The sequence below is a fragment of the Nylanderia fulva genome, unplaced genomic scaffold, assembly GCF_048542155.1.
Source record: "Nylanderia fulva isolate GAGA-0341 unplaced genomic scaffold, ASM4854215v1 Scaffold47, whole genome shotgun sequence".
Lineage (NCBI taxonomy): Eukaryota > Metazoa > Arthropoda > Insecta > Hymenoptera > Formicidae > Nylanderia > Nylanderia fulva.
This window is the reverse complement of record NW_028190554.1, coordinates 1,069,019-1,089,212: the sequence shown is the minus strand read 5'-3', so window position 1 is coordinate 1,089,212 and position 20,194 is coordinate 1,069,019. Positions and strand designations below refer to the sequence as shown.

At 27.5% G+C, this 20,194-nt stretch overlaps 2 protein-coding genes and 1 long non-coding RNA gene across 3 annotated transcripts in view; 1 reads left to right on the top strand and 2 right to left on the bottom strand.

Moving 5' to 3' along the window:
* The window catches only part of LOC114942230 (BRISC complex subunit FAM175B), a 35,324-nt gene that overhangs the window by 5,912 nt on the left and 9,218 nt on the right, over positions 1–20,194 (top strand). The gene's annotated exons all lie outside the window — the stretch shown is intronic.
* On the bottom strand, positions 140–20,054 carry Hex-A (Hexokinase A). Its single transcript, XM_029317554.2, is given in 7 exon segments — positions 140–1,127; positions 1,613–1,883; positions 2,485–2,839; positions 3,142–3,241; positions 3,623–3,978; positions 4,414–4,576; positions 19,751–20,054. Coding segments are annotated over 7 exon segments (1,473 nt in total). The 5' UTR covers positions 19,901–20,054; the 3' UTR covers positions 140–1,049.
* On the bottom strand, positions 17,251–19,744 carry LOC146721471 (uncharacterized). The gene is made up of 3 exons (XR_014925653.1): positions 18,483–19,744; positions 18,334–18,393; positions 17,251–17,715 (listed from the first exon to the last, which is right to left on the bottom strand). It is a non-coding gene; the product is annotated as an uncharacterized LOC146721471 (long non-coding RNA).

Genomic DNA, 20,194 nt, shown 5'->3' with positions numbered 1-20,194 from the left:
TTAATTATCCGAAAATTACACTAAAAATACTTTTTATTAAAAAAAAAGTCGCCCAAAAAATCAGTAATGAAGAAATTTGTTTGTGGGATATCCTGTATAGTGAAATGAAAGGATCAACTAAAAAAAATACTCAATTAAATATCGATAAAGAATTGTGTTTATTCTCGATTCTATCAATTCCTTGCTTTTCACAATTGATACGATGTTACGTGATCAATTTAATATATCATCGATTAAATTGCACTCGTTGATATTTGATCAACAATTAACAATGATTACTCTTTCTTGCCAGTTAAAATTTATCTGATAGATTTTTCGATTTGTTTTTATATGTGTATCTAATTTTTTTACTAATTTCTTCTCGAAGAGTCACGAGATGATTAACCAATTATGGCAACGATTGGACATACGAATTATTAACGAATCACGCTAATTAGCGGATATTGTACTTGACTGCCGCAGAATATCTATGTCCTCGATTTTTCTTGGTTTCTTGAAAGAACATTAAGTATTCACTTACTTGGTACTCTAATGTGCTAAGTTATAGTTTTTGTGCTCTATGTACAAGAATTCATCGCGCAATTTTTCTGTTCATTCCCTCTAAAACTGCATTTTCTTGCATTTTCTACACTCAAAACAGAATAGGTATATATAGTATATACGTGTGTGTAAAAAAGATTTTAATCATTCTTCACTCAAAACAGGATAGGTGTGTATGTATTTATATGTATATATATATACACACACGTGTGTGTATTACTTCAAAAAGTCCATATAATTATATACCTGATGTTTTACGCAAACCTTTTTTCGACTAGCAATTTATTTAGACTTTGGAGAAGCCTTAAAATAATATCCTAAAATAATTTTAAAAGAAAGAAAAAAGACACAGTGTAGAAAATGCAACTAAACGAAGAGAGAGGTTTAATTTCTCTCCAACGCTATCGCTCGTATTCACTCGCTCATCACATTCACTCGTACCACCGTACGTTGTGTCGGTTTTATATTATACATAATTGAATTCTAGCTCACTACCGACAACCGCGTCTTCATCGTTTCTGTGATGCAACTGCGGCGACCAAAGCTGCACCACGACCACTGCCGTCTTCTGAGAGCATTAGATCGAACTACAACAACAAAAAATTTCACTGAAAATTATTGGAAATAAAATGTTATAATAGAGATTATTATGATAGAACATATTTCGTTATCTCAAATTATCTCATTATTTCGAAAGAATTTGATGCCACGCACAAGCGCAAATATTGTATTCACTATACTGAAAAATAAATTTATTAACTTGACTAAACTTTTCAACTAAATATTCTTTTGTTAATTAAACATATAAAAATATGTAAATTAAATATAACATATTAGATCTAAAATATATATGTATATATTTAATTTAAATACTAATATATGCTTAATTAACAAAATAGTAATTTAGTCATCAAATTAAGTTTTTTTTCAGTGTGTGCATTCTTGTGACTGGTTCTTCTGAATAACAACATTTTTATTTTATATCCTATACTCTTCTCGATAAAAATTCTCTAGATTACCATCGTTATCAACGCGTATATCGTCTCTTGTCAGATTTCATCATTGTCCTCACCTTGTAGGACTGGAGTTCGCTGATCTTCGCCGTCATGAGATCGTGGAAGTGCGGATGAAACCGATATACCGAACCGTCGATGCCCACCGTGACATTATCTTCGCCCATTTTATTTAATAATGCCGCTATTCCCGCACTCGACAGATGCGCCGCTCTCCTCGACACTAGCGAGCAAACGTATCTCACGCTCTCGCAATCCTGATCACTCACATTTCGTAATCCCAACTCGGCCAATATTTCCCGACAGTTTGTTTATCTTCCCTTAGGATCGCTAAAAAAATTTATAAATATTATATTTTCAACCTTTCGGATTTTTTGCACCTTTTAGTTCTCAATTAACAGGGTTGGGTAGTAACTAGTTAATGAGTTAAAAGTTGAAAAAAGTTAAAAAGTTAATAACTTATAACTTAGCTTAGTTAATTTAAAATGTATTAAAATGTATTAATTTTTAACTTCAACTAGTTATTTTTTACTTTAAACTTATTAACTTTATTCCTAAGTTAAATTATTTTATCTCTGAATACCATTATTGTTTTTTATAAGTTATAAATAAAGTATTATTTTTAAATGAAAGTATTATTAGTTTTTATGCTCATTTGTCATCAATTGTAATTACTTAACTTAACTTGAACCAAGTTAATTTTTTGTTCATACAACTTTTAACTTAACTAAATTAATTTCACAAGCAACTAACTTGAACTTAACTTAGTTTAAGAAAAGCATTAACTTACCCAACCCTGTCAATTAATCACACGCATTTATTTTAAGCGATGTCACTGAACTTATCGCTAACAAGTTAGCGAGTCCGTTTGATTATAATTATGACAAGCCTAAAAAACTTCAATTTATATCCAAACCCAATTCGTACTTACTTTTCAATCTCAGAGACGTATTTGGTGAAAAACTTGCCGCGCTTTCTGAGATCACTTGGGAATTTGCCACCGAACAGAAGCCCGGCGTTCACCAGCTTTTCGAGAACCAGTCTCGCCAGCTCACCCATATACATTCCCGAGATCATCTTCTCGAACAGCTGCTTCGATGGATTGATTGAGTTTTCATCTATGGCACGGTCAAATTCAGTTATTATAAAATCCAGCGTGTCATTTTCACCGAATGCGCCCCATTCTGTGTTGATGAGCATATATGGTTTGTGTTCGGCATAATTGCCTGGAATCGCACACTGTACATTCTTCGTTTTTTCAACGTAGCAGGCATTGCTTCCAGTACCTGAGAATGCGAGAACAATTTATTGGTACATATGTTTAGAAATGAAGAGAGAAAGAAAATTAGGTCAATTTATTCTTTATTGTTGAACGATCTTCTTCTTTTTCTATGTGGTCTGACAATTAGATTTAGATTTGCAAATACAATTTATCTAGAGGATACAACTCATTCATCTAATTAATTAATATTAGTATATCAGTGCTGCGAGAGAGAGAGAGAGAGAGGGAGAGGAGAGAGACAAAGATAATATTTATATTATGCAAAACCGTCGATACAAAATTAAATATTGTATATATTGTACGTACCGACAATTAAACCGATTCTGCAATTTCTATTTTTCCAAGCACATGACATTAAGGTACCAGTGGTGTCGTTTAGAATTCCGCATACGTCAATTTTAACATCCTATGAAAAATATTGAATAATGAGATTATATATGATATATATATTATTATAATGATATTATATATTAATATTGAATTATACATTTAATTTTCTCATTCAGTCAGTTTTAATACATATTTGCATATAATATAAATATTCTTTATAATATTAAAATAATTCAGGATTAATATTGATATTCAAATATAAATTAATTAAATTGCCATTTTTAAATACTTTGCTTCTCGATTGTGCCATCTTTTATAAAGAGAAAAATTTTATATTTAACTAACATCTCAAAAAGGGCAAATAATTTATAATAATCCAGCAGTATAAGCTCGATGCTCTTTTTTCTTCTGATCTCACAATAAATTACTATAAGATATAAATTTATCCCGCACTTACGTTTCTTCTGTTAATCGCATCTTCGAGAAGGGCGACAACGTCTTCACCAATCACGCCGCTGCAATTGAAACCTTTGGTCCATCTCACCAAGTTGCCCTTTGTTAATCCGTGCTGAGACAGAGGAAAGCTGAAGGTGAAGCCTAATGGCAGTACTTCATGCTGCATGTTCAGATCCTTTACAAATAATGCCAGACATTGGGCGATGTGATCGAACAGTTGGGTACCGGTTCCCAGCATCAGGCTCTGTGGTATCGCATAGATCTTGCTTTTCATATCGAAATTCTGGCGATCTAGCGTGATTAACAGTACTCTGAAGTTTGTACCACCCAGATCCAGTGCCAGGAAATTGCCTTTCTCTAAGACAAATAAACATTCAACGTTAATCCGGCATAAACGTCTTACTAAAAGTGCAAATATTTTTAAGACATTTATAAAGAAAAACATTTGTAATGATTTCTCCGTGATGATCCCACGTGAAATGCAATCGCAGGCGTACCTGATGAATTTTTACTTTCAATTTCTTCGAAAAAGAAGCTTTGAGCTATAATGCACAAAGTTAAAATGTGCGAAATTTATTTTCTATATATATATATATACAATATATATATCAACTTATTTTTACATGAGAAATTGCTTACTTTGTTTTAATAATATGAATTAATTTGCTTTGTAAGAATTTCATTTTACTTAATTTCATATTATTTATTTTCCTTTTTTTCGTGGCTGTAAAAAAGTTGGAAAATGTAATGCGACTTGTAATCGTGACAAAAGCACATTTTTATTTTATTTACCGGTGCCATTTGGCAAATCCTGCACGTAAGTGGTGAAACACTTGACAATTGCATCATCATGAGTCTCCCTCGATAGACCCCTGTTTATTTCATCAGTGAGCCTCTGCATGACTAGCTGGAGCTGGTCATCAGACAGGACGAGGTCCTTGCAGGCATCTCGTATCTGCGGACAGAGGAACGAACGTTATCGATCCGCGCGGCAGTGTTATTGGGTGACCTTGAATCGTCCTTCGATACCACGCGCCTCGCGCGCACGCGGCCGCGAAGCGTTGCATAACGTTTTTGCTCCTACTGATATGCGCATATAATATCGAGAAATTGTTAACGCGAGAGACGATCAATCCTTTCCCTATATCAATTTCTGGCATCAAGTGAGAAACTATTTAATTCCATAGGATATTTCGGATTCACCAAATATTTTGACGTTTCCGGATTTCTTGGACTAATAAATATTTATTTCGGAATCGACTTCAACTATAAAAACCATATTATAAATTACGCATTGATTCTTTTTTATCCTTTTCATATATTCATTTTAAATAAAGATTCTAAATTATATATATTCTAAATTATATTATATATATATATATATATATATATATATATATATATATAATCTAGAATTTTTAAATAAATACACTTTTATTTATTTATAATTTTATTTTATGATTAATCCATTTCTTCTATACTTGAATTTTTGTATTTAGTATTTAGAGAATTATTTGGAAAAAGAAGAGAATAATTATTTATTTAAATATTTCTTTTAAATTCCCATTTAAATTTTCATTGTAAATCTATTTAATAGAAGTAAAAGATATATTTAATTGAATAAACAAAATATTTAAAACAATTAGAAGATATTGAAAATGTCGTATTTCCCGCCAATTTGTTACGCTCTTCCTCCTACCAAGAATGAAACATCGATCTGTGACGTCACTGACACACCCGCCCGCTAGCCAATAGGATTTGTCATGAATGAATAACATAGTTGAATGTGCAATACTCGTACGCAGATCACCAACCATAGTGAATTAAGCATATGGTATGCAAAGGACATGCATATAATAGAGAATGCACGTGGCATAATATATATTGGGAATTCAAATTTTTTTTTACAACTAGCATATTTGCAATGAATCCTACATTATATTGAAATTCTCTCTAACGAAAGCAAAATCTAAAAATATATTACAGGTCTGATACAATATGACATACGTGTTTGAGATATTCTGACGGAAAATTTCGTCTAAAAATAATGTTTTTTTTTAAATATAATTTTATTTCTTAATTTTTTATGGATGATACCTGTTGCGCGCACAGGTGATCATTATTATTCTGAAATATGGAAAATAGACGTCACTTTATCAGTTGATGAATATAATGTATTATAAATTCGGAACATAAGCAGAATCAATAATTATAAAATTACATATACAGGATGTTTGATTTTTTTTGTATAAATAGAGGAACTTTACTACATATTAAATTAGAGAATTAATTTTTTCTCTAAAAATACTTTTCTTTGATTATTCAATTTATATTTAATTATTATTTGTTAAAAATATTTTTTATAATGTAGAATATAGAATATAGAATAAGCATTACTATATTTGTTGTTGTCAATCAAGAAAGAAAACACAAATAGTGAATACATCATAATCGATCAGTTTTTCATTGTTCCGAATATCATATAAATAGAACTATTTCCAAAAAATATATTTTCTTATCATCGATTAATAATAATCATTGATATAATTATCAAATATGAATGATACTATTATACACGTATATTAAATATTTTAACAATATTTTAACAAATTTTTTGATACGAATTCATGAAATGATATAGGGGTTCAATGAAATTATCATTTTCGTTTTTTTTTAAATTAAAAAAATATTATTTGTATGCCCACTGTATTTCATAGCAGTAAGAGCCATAAAATCACCTGCTCCTGTTTTTTTACTTGGATATATCATAAATGCCCGACATGGTTTTCAATGAATATGATCAAATGATTCCGTTATCGTATTGTTGACGTCGTCATCGTTGACATTTAAAAGAGACATGGTTTATATATTGCTTAAGCGAGATCAATTCTCTCGTAATATCTCTGGTACACATATATGATTATAATTGTCATAAGCTCCTGTCTCTTAAAAATTTTATTAATATGATTATAATTTTCAAGAATTATTTTTATCTTTATAGATTTTTAGTGAAAAATAAAAATGACAAATTTTAGAGTTACATACATTTTTTTACATAGAATAACAGAATAATTCAACTGATATTACTCAATTTAAATTTTCCAACTTTGAAGAGAAAAAAATATGTTTGAGAAGGGATATTTAATAATAAAATTAATCAAAATTTAATGAATAAAATTATGATGATTGATACCGCTTATTGTTCGATTTATTATTTGATTTTTTTAGTTTTCTTTTGCGCAAACTATTATTTTTCACATTACCTCTCCTATTTGTTTTCAATTTCTAACCTGATTTTTTATTTTATTTTCAATATCAGTTCTAATATTTCACAATTAAAATTAAAAAAATTAATCTTCAAATCAAGCTAATCATTCTCACAAATGCACATACACTCATTTGTTTCAAACTATTTAACATCAAATTTTCATCTTGAAAATTGCCTCTATTCTCACTTTGTTGTCAACATTTTAATTTTTCTTCTATTTTGGCGAAAATTATTGATCATTGATTATTGCATTTTTTATTTTTCCAATTTATTTTTTATTTTATTATTTTTGAATTCTTTACTTTTTACCGTCTGTTTAGGCTTTTTTCTTATTCATCTAACCTTGTCTTTGGCCTTTTACCTCTTGCATCATATAATCTTAATTTACATACAAATGGGCAAGAAATTTATTTTGTTTTTTTACAACTGTGTAAATATATCATTTTCCTCATTTATTTTCGTATCTTCCATATTTTAACCTTCTCTCTAATCTTTTTTTTAACCTTTAGCTCCAATTTTAATATGTCAAACTTCTTCCTTCGGTATTTTTAGCCTTATTTCAATACATTCCAAATGTAGTTTACATAATTTTCTAAGATTTTCAAAGAAATTCAGATCTTAAACCTTTTCAATTTTGTTTCTAATTTTATGGTTCTTTTTCTTTCAAGTGCTGTCTATTTTAGATGTAAATGTATACAAAACTATATCTTTAGAAAGAAATCATATTTACACAATACATTATAGTTGATTATCAAAAGAGATTTATCTATATACAAGTGTTTCATAAAATTATTAAATATTTAGAAGAAATATATATGAAATATTACATATATGTATATACAACACTCAATATATTTCTCTGTCTTTTTTATTAATCTGTCGCTGATATTTTATAGTTTTTATATATTTGCGACAATTAATCTTGAAGTGATAAAGGCATATGAATAATAATAATACAATAATAATTTTTTTACAATCTCATCGAGAGAGAGAGAGAGAGAGAGAGAGAGAGGTAGGGAAAGAGAAAGAGAGTTTCGCTTCTAACCTTTTCTGATCTTCCCTCGAATGCCCTCTATTCATAATATCTTACACCCTTGCCCTTTCAGCATAACTTTTGATACTCCAAACACAATTCAGAAAATTATCACGTTTTTCAACATTTATCAAGATTTTTCGCATGTTTTCCTCGTGACTATCTTACAAGAGTGTAAAATGACAGATGACGTGTATACGTTATCTAATACGTTAATATATAACAAATATAATCACATAAAAGACATCAAAAGCCTTTCACACATCTATTTTTTGTCTTAACCGATATCGCCTCTATTTTCGCTCCTAACTTACCAAACTTCTTTTAAACGTCCTCCAATCCAAGTATTAATGATGTCACACTACAGACATACACAAAGAGACACATATATACATTTTACCCTCTAAAACCTTCCACTTTCCGATCACTCGCTCACCTCCTGCTTGACCAAGTCACTGCACAATAACGTGGATGTCTTCATGGCCCTCCCAACCTCGCACTCAGTAGCGGAGCCCTCGAGCAGCTTCGTGGTTGCGGATTAGAATGATCAGCGGAAAGGCGCAAATTGGACCACGTGTCCCGTGACGTTTCTTTTTATTTTACGCGGTCGACGTCGCAGACGCTGCCGGGGTTATTAATTTAGCTCGACTAGGAAGCGAAGTTCGTTTTCGATTCCTGACAAATGCGCGTTTACCAGCTGTCTCTGTGAACTTTATATCGCGACTGCCTGGAACGACGGCGCCTGATCCCCACGAGAACGATTTTCGTGGTGGGAATGGAACTCGTCCACGGTGGGGCAAAAGCAGGCTAGGGAGGAGACGCAATGGTATCAGTGATGGACTCGTTGCCTCGACTCACCCGTTAATTTTTCGCGCAAAAAATTAATTCGCATTAATATCGCTTTCCTACATTCGATTTTATTAAGGTCTTTGCACGGTTCCATAGGTTCAATCTTGAAGCCGTAATGTGAACTCTTTTTTTATTCGATTATCTTCGAATCTGTGTGATTTTTTGTTCTTTTCGATTTTATTCGAATTATTATATATATTTTATTTTTTATTTTCATGTATGAGGTAATAATATATGCAGGGTGACCAGAAATTTGCGAATCACCTGTTAATAGAAGACTCTGGTTATTTGGAGACGATTTTTCCTCGGTGAAAATGTCGAGACTAACTAAACTTTAAATTAAAATTCTATTAAAGTAAACTCTACTTGAGATTAATTAAAAAATGTAATTTTGTTAATACTTTATTTTCACAAGGTGGCTTAGTTTGCGAAAAATTCTTTATTTTTAATCACTTATGACTCGAAAATTATTGGTGTCTCGACATTTTTTGTCTAAGAAAAATTGTTTTTAAATAACATTAGGAATCTTTCATAAACAGGTAATTCGCGAATTTCGGGACACCCTGTATATACATATATGTACAGGTTGTATAATTAATATGATTAATGAGATAACCGCTAAAACAAATGTGTGTTTTGGGAACACTTGTATATGCACTTGAAGATTTATTCGTTGATTATTATTTAAATTTTTTATCTGTACAAATATATATTTTCAAACTTTACATTTTATTTATTAGAATTAAAATCAAGACTTGATAATTTTTATTTAATTTAAATAAGCTTAAATTGTCATTTAATTGATTCAATTATACATATTTTTAATATATTTTATAAATTTATTTTGATTAAAGTATTTAATTATTTTATATAATGAAAAATATGTGCGAAGAAAGGACATATTACTCTCTACATTATTTTATTACTTAGGAATTAATAGATATATTTAATTGAAATTTAATGATAAACTTAACAGAGTAATATTTTCACACAGACTTAATAATAGCACTATTTAATAAACATTTGATAAATATTTTGGATTTAGCATTCTTTTACTTTTTATTCATGTTTTTTTCACATGTCAAATTTTGATGAAATACATATGGATGTCGCAAAATCAAAATCGCCCAGGCATTAATGTCATGAGTCGGCACTGTAGTATAAATCTGTTGGAGGTGGAAAGGGATGCGCGCGTGGGGTGGCATTGATACCAGAGAAAGAGGGGTGACTTTCCCCTCGCTGTTAAGATGGAGGCTCGTCTTCGCAAGGGCAAACAGGTCAAATGTTTTTTTTGGAAACGGTTATTCCCGAGATTATTCCTTAACACTATTGCGCATTAATGTAGTTGGTATTGGTATTAAATTGATTAACTTATCGACGCTTAATATTCTTTTTATTATTTATTCGACACCGATAAGATATATTATTTCTGTCTTTTAAATCGCCTTAATAATTTCAAAAGAAAGCAAAGGTTTTTAATGCAATCTTTTTTTAGCAAAGAAAAAATAAACCGAAACCGAAAAGAAACAAAAAATCTTTTATATTTCGTACAACAGCTTTAGTAATTCTAAATATTTAGTGGAAATAATGAAATTTGTAATTCTCGTTTTCTTAAAATTTGTTTCATAGCATTCTTGTCGCGAATATGTAAAGTTGCTGTTTATTCTTAAACCGATCTGATTAATTCAGATTAGTTTGGATTATTTTTGCGAGATAACAGAGATGTGTTTGTAATTAATTTCAGTTAATTAGTTGATAGTGGGGAATTTGTCAATGCTAATTGCATCATTATGATGAAATCTGCGAAATCTTGTACGAGACGGAACTTATAAAGGCTGATGCAATTTTTCAGTAGATTTGAATACGAGGGAGTGAAAGTCGAATCGTGATTGGTCAACTCTGGGGGCTCGCCCGTTCAATCCTTCGTTAGTGATGTCATCGAGTCTCTCTCGGTTGGAGAAACGGAATTGTGTTTCATGAACTTTTCTATTTTTCTTTTCTAATGACAACTTAAATGTTTGTTTTCCGAAGCTGTTTTTTTATTTTCCTCTTTTCTTTTATATAATACCCCTATTATATTTCATAAATTTTATCATTCTTTCTCCCTTTCGTCATCACAATCTTACCCTTTTCTTTCCCTATCTTATATCTTCTTAATATCTTTAGGAAATTGTAATGCATAAATGCATACATATATTAGACAACAAATAATTACAAATTACATAATTCATTAAATATTGTATTACAAAAATAATACTTGTTTTTTAGTTTTATTGTGTAATTACAATTTTTTTTAATACTGAGAATTATTTGAATTTTGAGATTATTTTTTATATCATTCACTAAAAATTGTTATTTAAAATATTAGATCGTTGTATATAAAATATCGAATTTTGAAAATAATCTTATAATAATTATATTTGAATTTAAACGGCAAATTTAGTTTTATAATTTAATCTTAATTTTTCTCTTACAAAGCAAATATTTTTCGACTAACAAATCACATATCACGTTGAAGTACAATTTGATTTTTTTGTGAAATATAGCAATAAATTTATTACCACAGATAACGTAACACTACGTATAACTTATGGCAATGCAATTGCTAAACGTTGCCATAATTTATACGTAGCATTGTTATCTGTGATTCTGCAAAAAGAATGACTTCATGCTAGTAATAAGACGTTGATCCTTTCCGGTTTAGACTTGGTACCTCTCTGAGCTGTCTATAAACATAAGAGCGATAAACAACGACCGATAAGATAGTGACTGCTGGAGTCTCCGGTTATTGATGCAATATTATTTCGCCATTTTTCGCATGTTAATCTAATAATAAAGCATATTTCAAACAGAGAATTGTACTACAGATAACAAAAGATAGTATCACAATAAAATAGATATAGTATTGTATTGATCTGCTATAGGTATTACTTGTAAATTTTTTAATAACACTCCTACTCGAGATATATTTTACATATTATAACATTAAACATTATTTATCTTAATATTTTTTTTATTACTTTACGATTAACGAACATAAAGAATTTTAATAGAATATTATATTTATATGTGAATACATCTATTTTAAATAAAAATTAGTATAAAATTTTTAATTTTTAACATTGATACAATTTACGATGTAAATGTACAGTAAGGCAAATTAATGTTAAGATTAATTTTTGGGATATATTCTTTTTTAAATTTACACATACTCTTTACGTCAGAAATAAATTTTATGCCTAACAATAAAATTGTTTCTCCTTATGGTAAAAATAAAGATATATTAAAAATTTTTTAATTTTTTTACATTACATTTTGTGCTTCAAATAGAAATTCAAAATCAAAATTATACATTTCATAACACTTAATTTTTTTATCTCACTTTGATATGTTAAAAAGTATTTATTAAAATACATCAATCAATGTATTTTATTTATATTTTTATGCAGATATTTTATATAATTGTGAAAACTATTTTAATTTAAAAACAAAGTATTTTTCTTACTATTATTATTATTAGGAATATGTAATATAAAAAATATATTAAAAAATTAAATTTTTAAAAATAATTTCTAGAAATATAAATCTGTTTTAACAAAAGAGCAATATATATTTTTAAAAAATTGATTTTGTTTGTAAACATCGAAATAAACGAGACAAACTTTTGTTTCCTTGAACTTGAGGGTTTTCCCATGTGACGATAACCCCGACAAAGCTATAATTAATAATCACTGACTGTGCGCAATAAATGCGATAATAGCAGCACTCAATTATATATGTATTGTTTATCTGACAAAGTTGTGTTTCAACAGACAGCCGGTTTTATGTGTTCCTTGATAAACCAAAACATTTTCTGAACGAAGAACTTCATATATACATATAATCTTTTATTTTTCTCTGCATTAATTATCTCGCCGACGATCAAAGTCCGCATATCATTTAGATAAGATTGCCACAAGACCCGCGATTTAATTATTTCGTTAGGGTTATCACAATGATATATATTCTTTGACTGCGTCACGTATTCACTTTTGGATAAAAAGGTAATAAATAATGACTATTGTCGACATCTCTCAGCAACGAGAAAATCAGTCTTTAAATTGACTAACGAAGCTGCAGTTAGTGTTCACGTTGTTATTACATGCAGCCAACATATGATATACATATGGGACATTCAAACATATGTATTTTCAGGATATATGTACCTGCTCCGAGAAAAATGCACATGTTCGAACATTCACGAAATATGCATAGTAATATTAAAAATTATAAAGGAACGTTAGGAGAATTCCTCAATTTTTGTACAAATCGTTTTCATAAATTTTTACTACAATTTGAAAAGTCGCAATTATTTTGTAACTATTTCGCAAGAAATGTAGCAATTAATTTATTTTGTAAAAAAAATCATATTATAATATGTGATATGTGGCACTTTTAATCGAAAAATCTTTGCTTTGTAAGAGCTAACTATAAGACTAAAATTTTCGAAATTCGATATTTCATATACAACGACCTAATATTTTAAATAACCATTTTTAGTAACTCGGTCTATTGTTGAATATCTCATAGCTAATGTCATATTTCATAATTATATGTAATTGAAGCAAATAAAGATAGAATTCATAGCGAACGCTTTGAACGTCGCGTGAAACAGGATCGTCGCGATGTTATATAATAGCTATCAGCAAAAAGTGCGATGTTGTTACACTCATTACTGATATGTCTTGTGCATAGTAATATAAATACGTGACATGTGGCAATACAGTCAATTGTTGATGCAGCCAATAGTAGAAGCGTCGAGTTACAGTGCTCGATTAATCATGTGAACGTATAAAGAATTAATCTTCTACATTTTCGAAGAAAAAATTGAAGATTCTTCCAAAGTGAGAAAAAAAGAAAATAATATGATGACATTACAATATGCCATACCGAGAATTTTTTTCAAGCTTTCCGGCAAACTAAGAGATAATATTCGTAACGCATGATTAACATTCAATGTTAATGACGTCATACGACAGAAGCTTATTAGCACAACGACTACTCGTTAGAATTTTCCAATTTTAAATTATATTTTGTTATGTCAAATATTACACGTAAACATGCAAAACACGCTTTATATTTACTGACTCAAGCGGTATTCATTCTATCCAAACGCGCTCGATGAGGAAAATATGCAGAAACAACGAATAGCTTTTAAAATATTCATGATTTTCTGTTCCAATTAATAATACAAATTTCTTTTCATTTTAATTCATCATTAGCTATACCATATCTTTCAGAAAACGTTATTGATTATCTCTTCTGCTTATTTTGAATAAGTCACATTTTGAACACAAGGTAAAAATTTGAGTTGTTTTTTTGAAATATTTTATATAAATTACTTTTGCATCAAATTTCTTTTAAGAAAATAAGGTATATACATGATCTAAAAAAATTTAACAATATTTCTCTCTCTCTCTCTCTCTTTTTCTCGGAATAAGAAGTTATTTCCATAATCTTATTTCAATGAAATATAAAAGATAACAATATAAAAATGCAAAGCTTTAAAAATTAAAAAAAAACAGTTTTTATTTTAAATATTAAAGTCTGTATTGATATTAATGTCTATATAAGAATATTTTTTTCACGTTAATTACTCTTCCTAAAAATTTACATTATTAAATGTTTCTATATTTTTATAAATGTGTTACACATCATATTTAATTTTAAGATCAAAGAATAATCTTAATATAATTTTTTTATATTTCTACAAACTTAATTTAAAAAATTGCAAAACGTGAGGAAACAAACATGTGTATTTTGTTAAGGAATTATATACTCAATAAATCAATATTGAATTATACAGCAAACATTTGCTTTATAATATTCAATAAAATTAAAATGTTCAAACTCTAATATTTTATATGCAATATTTAATAATATTTGAAATTATTTTTTATATTACTAGTTTTGTCTAATCATCTAAAACTTTCATTACCATCCAACTTTTCTTCTCACCCAATTAAATATTTTCTGTCATTAATTTTTTCTGCTTAATCTAATCCGTTTAATCTAAGCTAAATATTAAAAAGAATAGATTGCCTGTTTAGACACTTCCGGGGTGCACATTTCCGCTTCATTGCTCTTGCAACAAGGCCTTCGGATGAGTACCGTAACTGGCTGGAATCATTGTGCTAGCTAGCTGACATATACGAATAATCTTACATACATATAAATAATACATTTCTGATAAAAAAAGTTTTAATTATTTTTTCTCAATGATTTTCAATTATGTAATTATTATTTTCAATGATATTTTTATTTCCAATTATTTTGTGCAACATATATCATATATTTAGAATTATACACTATTTCTCCTTTATTTTATTGTAAGATGTCATTGATGTATCGTATAATTATATATAATTATTGATGATTATATACCAAATTTGCTCCAGGTACATATCCATGTTCCATATTTAAAAGAAGCAAGTATACTTTCTTTAAGGAATATGATTCTTAAGAAATGTTATAAATGAAACGTTACAAGATGACATAAGTAATTATTGTAATGAAGTATGTTAAAAGCGTACGGTTATTTTCAAAATAAACCAGCTATTGTTAAAAATCGATAATAAAAGTGAAAGAAAAAGCAAGATATAAATAAAATTTAACAATAAATGATAATATTCAGATCACTATGAATTTTCAAACATTGCTGTGCTCGTGTGATGCATAATAAAACGTAGTATACTATTTTCAGTAATCATAAAATTTGCTCTCCGTAGCGGAACTAGTTTCGATATTTATTAGATCTTCAGCCAAAAATTATTAGATAAAGATCGGTAAAGATCTTTATTATAGATCTCAAAATTAAAATTGATCTTACACACATACACACATTTAAGATACATACAGATAATTCATATTTTGTTTATTTTTTCTATTTTAGTTAATTTTTATATTAATAATCTTACTGATTGTAAGAAAGGGAGAATAGCTAGAGATATGATCTCTTTAAAATTAGAAAATAAATAAAAAAAAAAAAAATAAAAAATTAGAAAATAAAAAATAAATAAAAAAATTGTAGCAGAAAAATATTTGGAAAGAATATAGAACATTGCAGTCACATGGTGAGTGTATGTGTGTCTTTATTATTATTATTATTATATTATATACATTGTAATATATATATTACATAATAAAAACTTTTACATGTGTAGGATGAAGAAGCAGAGAGACAAAAGAATGAAGAAACAGCATAAGAACAGCAATAAATTAGAAAATAAATAAAAAAATTAGAAAATAAAAAATAAAAAATAAAAAACAATTAAAAAAAAAATAAAAAATAAAAAACAATTAGAAAATAAATAATAAAAAAAATTAGAAAATAAAAAATAAATTAGAAAATAAAAAAATTAGAAAATAATAATACAATTTTTTACAAAAAAAAAACTCCCGACTGCTGCCAACTAAGTTTTAATGTTTAAATTAAAAAATAATGTTTAAATTAGAAAATAAATAAAAAAAAATAATAAAAAAATTAGAAAATAAAAAATAAAAAACAATTAGAAATAAATAAAAAATAAAAAACAAAACAAAAATTAAAAATAATAAAAGAACAAAAAAATTATAAGTATAAAAAATAAGCTTGTAAAAGTTGGAAATAATCACACATAAATAAAGTCTGTTGTTTATTATATAATTTTTCTTATTTAAATTTATTGTTATCATACATATTTAGCGCTATATAATTTACAAAAATTTCAGATTTTTGAATTCAAAAAATTTTTTTAATTATAATTATTATTATTAATTCTACAATTTACAAGAGCAGTCGGGAGACGCCGCGCGTCTAAAAACTGTAACGTCCGTTGAGTATCGATATTTGTGTTTGTGTCTATTTATTACATAAAACGTGCGCGTGCGTATATGTCTCAAATTTAGCGCGGCGTCTCCCGACTGCTCTTGTAAATTGTAGAATTAATAATAATAATTATAATTAAAAAAATTTTTTGAATTCAAAAATCTGAAATTTTTGTAAATTATATAGCGCTAAATATGTATGATAACAATAAATTTAAATAAGAAAAATTATATAATAAACAACAGACTTTATTTATGTGTGATTATTTCCAACTTTTACAAGCTTATTTTTTATACTTATAATTTTTTTGTTCTTTTATTATTTTTAATTTTTGTTTTGTTTTTTATTTTTTATTTATTTCTAATTGTTTTTTATTTTTTATTTTCTAATTTTTTTATTATTTTTTTTTATTTATTTTCTAATTTAAACATTATTTTTTAATTTAAACATTAAAACTTAGTTGGCAGCAGTCGGGAGTTTTTTTTTTGTAAAAAATTGTATTATTATTTTCTAATTTTTTTATTTTCTAATTTATTTTTTATTTTCTAATTTTTTTTTATTATTTATTTTCTAATTGTTTTTTATTTTTTATTTTTTTTTTAATTGTTTTTTATTTTTTATTTTTTATTTTCTAATTTTTTTATTTATTTTCTAATTTATTGCTGTTCTTATGCTGTTTCTTCATTCTTTTGTCTCTCTGCTTCTTCATCCTACACATGTAAAAGTTTTTATTATGTAATATATATATTACAATGTATATAATATAATAATAATAATAATAAAGACACACATACACTCACCATGTGACTGCAATGTTCTATATTCTTTCCAAATATTTTTCTGCTACAATTTTTTTATTTATTTTTTATTTTCTAATTTTTTATTTTTTTTTTTTTTATTTATTTTCTAATTTATTGCTGTTCTTATGCTGTTTCTTCATTCTTTTGTCTCTCTGTTTCTTCATCCTACACATGTAAAAGTTTTTATTATGTAATATATATATTACAATGTATATAATATAATAATAATAATAATAAAGACACACATACACTCACCATGTGACTGCAATGTTCTATATTCTTTCCAAATATTTTTCTGCTACAATTTTTTTAATTAATATAATATAATATAAATAGAGAGATAAATAAAAAAAATAGCTAGATAGATAGATTGATAGATAGAGAGAGACAGATGACAAAGACAGATGACAACAATATCTTATATCAAATACGTAAACTTGTACGCAGTTATAATTATGGCTTTGACAAATATATTAACTTTCTTATGGCTATATAAGTTTATACATTATGTAATCACAAGTAAGTTTATATATTTGTATAGCCTTAATTATTATTACATATGTGAATAATCTTTTGTAGTAGATAATTGGCTATGTAAGTTAATATATTTGTCTGCATTGCCATAATTATTGGTGCGCTAATATCTTTGTATAACTATAAATATATTTGTATACATATTTTTAATTAATTATATAATTATTATATAATATACAAATAAGAGAAAAAATAACTATATACATTTATACAATTATATATGTGGATATTTATAGCAATGTGGCTACGTAGCAAATTTAATAGCAAATAAGTGGCTACGCAGACAAATATAAATTCATATAGCCATGTTATGACTACAACAGATTAATTATATTATTAATTATATTATATATTTTTATTAATTATTAATAACAAGATTTACTTGTTTTCTATTATTAATAATGTTTTCTTCTTCAGATATCTTCAAGCGAGTATCTTCTTCCTACATATAAATAAAGAAACAATAAATAAATAATAATAACAATATTCTAAATAAAGAAAAAAACAATAAATATAAAAGAAGAAACTTACTCCTTTATTTATATCTTCTTGAGATATATCCATAATAATACACTTCACTTAATATTGTTGTTGACAATAACACGCAACAGGTGACAGCTAACCTTTCCTATCAGTCCCGTCATTATTACTTCGAGATGTATATACCAATGTCACCAACATTCCCTATCCGGATACTACAACGAATCTCATTGGTGAATCATTTTTCCTCTTAGGTTCACACAGCAGCCAATGAGAGACCGTATTGACGAAATAATACTCATTTTTCACTTTTTATTAATAGAATAAATAACGATAATAATACGCTTTAAACCTTCCTTGATTAATAAGAAACTTATGTTCCAAAGTTGATATAAAACTATGCAGTAGTTATCGAGAATTAAGGTCACGACCGATCCGGGCTCGATGAAACGCATACTTCCTCTCTTTTCGCCAACCTACGGTTGGCAGCAGTCGGGAGAAAAATAAATTCTTTAAGAGAATTTTACATACGTGTAGATTAATATTTTCTTTGAATTAATAAATCTAAATTTTATTATACATGTATATAGGTCAAATCAATTTTATATAAAATATTTTCTCTCGGATTTTTATAATATACATAATGACAGCTCATATGTGTATTTTTGCTCGAATTCTATATATAACATTATTAGATCAAGATAATCATATAAAACTTTCTCATTAATTTTGCAATCCATTTTTCGCGTTGGCATACTACTTTTTCGTTATTTATTTTAATAATTGGATCTGTAAAATCTATTCATTTTTTTACTTTTATGATATCAATATACTTCAGATATCAACAGTATTAAATAGATATCGTAATTTGGTATCTATATACGTATATGATAATAAAAATAAAAATTTATCATTATAATTTAAAATCATAACTTTGCAAATAAATTTTTAATTTCTAAGAAACTAATGCCGTGATTTAGCAAAGAAAAAAAACATTTTTAAATGATACACAAACATAAAAAAATTTACAATTTTATGTATAATAATTTGAGATATAATTATTACAGTATATTTTATAGTTTTTCATTCTTTGGCATTTAAAAAATCGTTAACAATAATATTTTCGCATAACATGATTGATTTTAGAATTAATTTTAATTTAAAAAATTAAAATATACCCTATACACGTATCTTTTTACGTTAACTTGATCCACATGTGCAAATGAAGGTGAAATTTGTGCAAGAAGGAATCCATAATTCTACGACGTAAACAAAAGTTGTTTCGTTTTTTTCTTAACTTATACAAAGATAGATATTACCTCGGTCGTCGGATTTGGATGCACCAAATTCTCGACGAAATCCGCCTCGTTCTCATTGTCAGTGTCAGTGTTCTCACATCTCCGCGGTATATCTTTCTTGCTGTAACACTTGCACAGCTTACTGAATAACGACTTATTCTTCGTTTTCATTTCATTAATTCACTTTGATAGCTTGACCTTGACTTTTTCCACTGTCTTATACTTTCCTAGCAAAATTAAATCCGCGATTAATTCTTGCACGAATGATTGCACCGTCCACTCACCGAGAGTGATATCAGGAGTCATCTGACCCTGAACAATTCTTGCGAAATAATTTTGGCCAGCACGTTTTTAGCGCCATCTGAAAGTGTTTTCCTTTCGATACGTATATACGAGAACTGAAAATCAATATGACACTGGCCGAAGTCAACCGCATCGCCAAAAATTATGGTACTGCAGATCGTA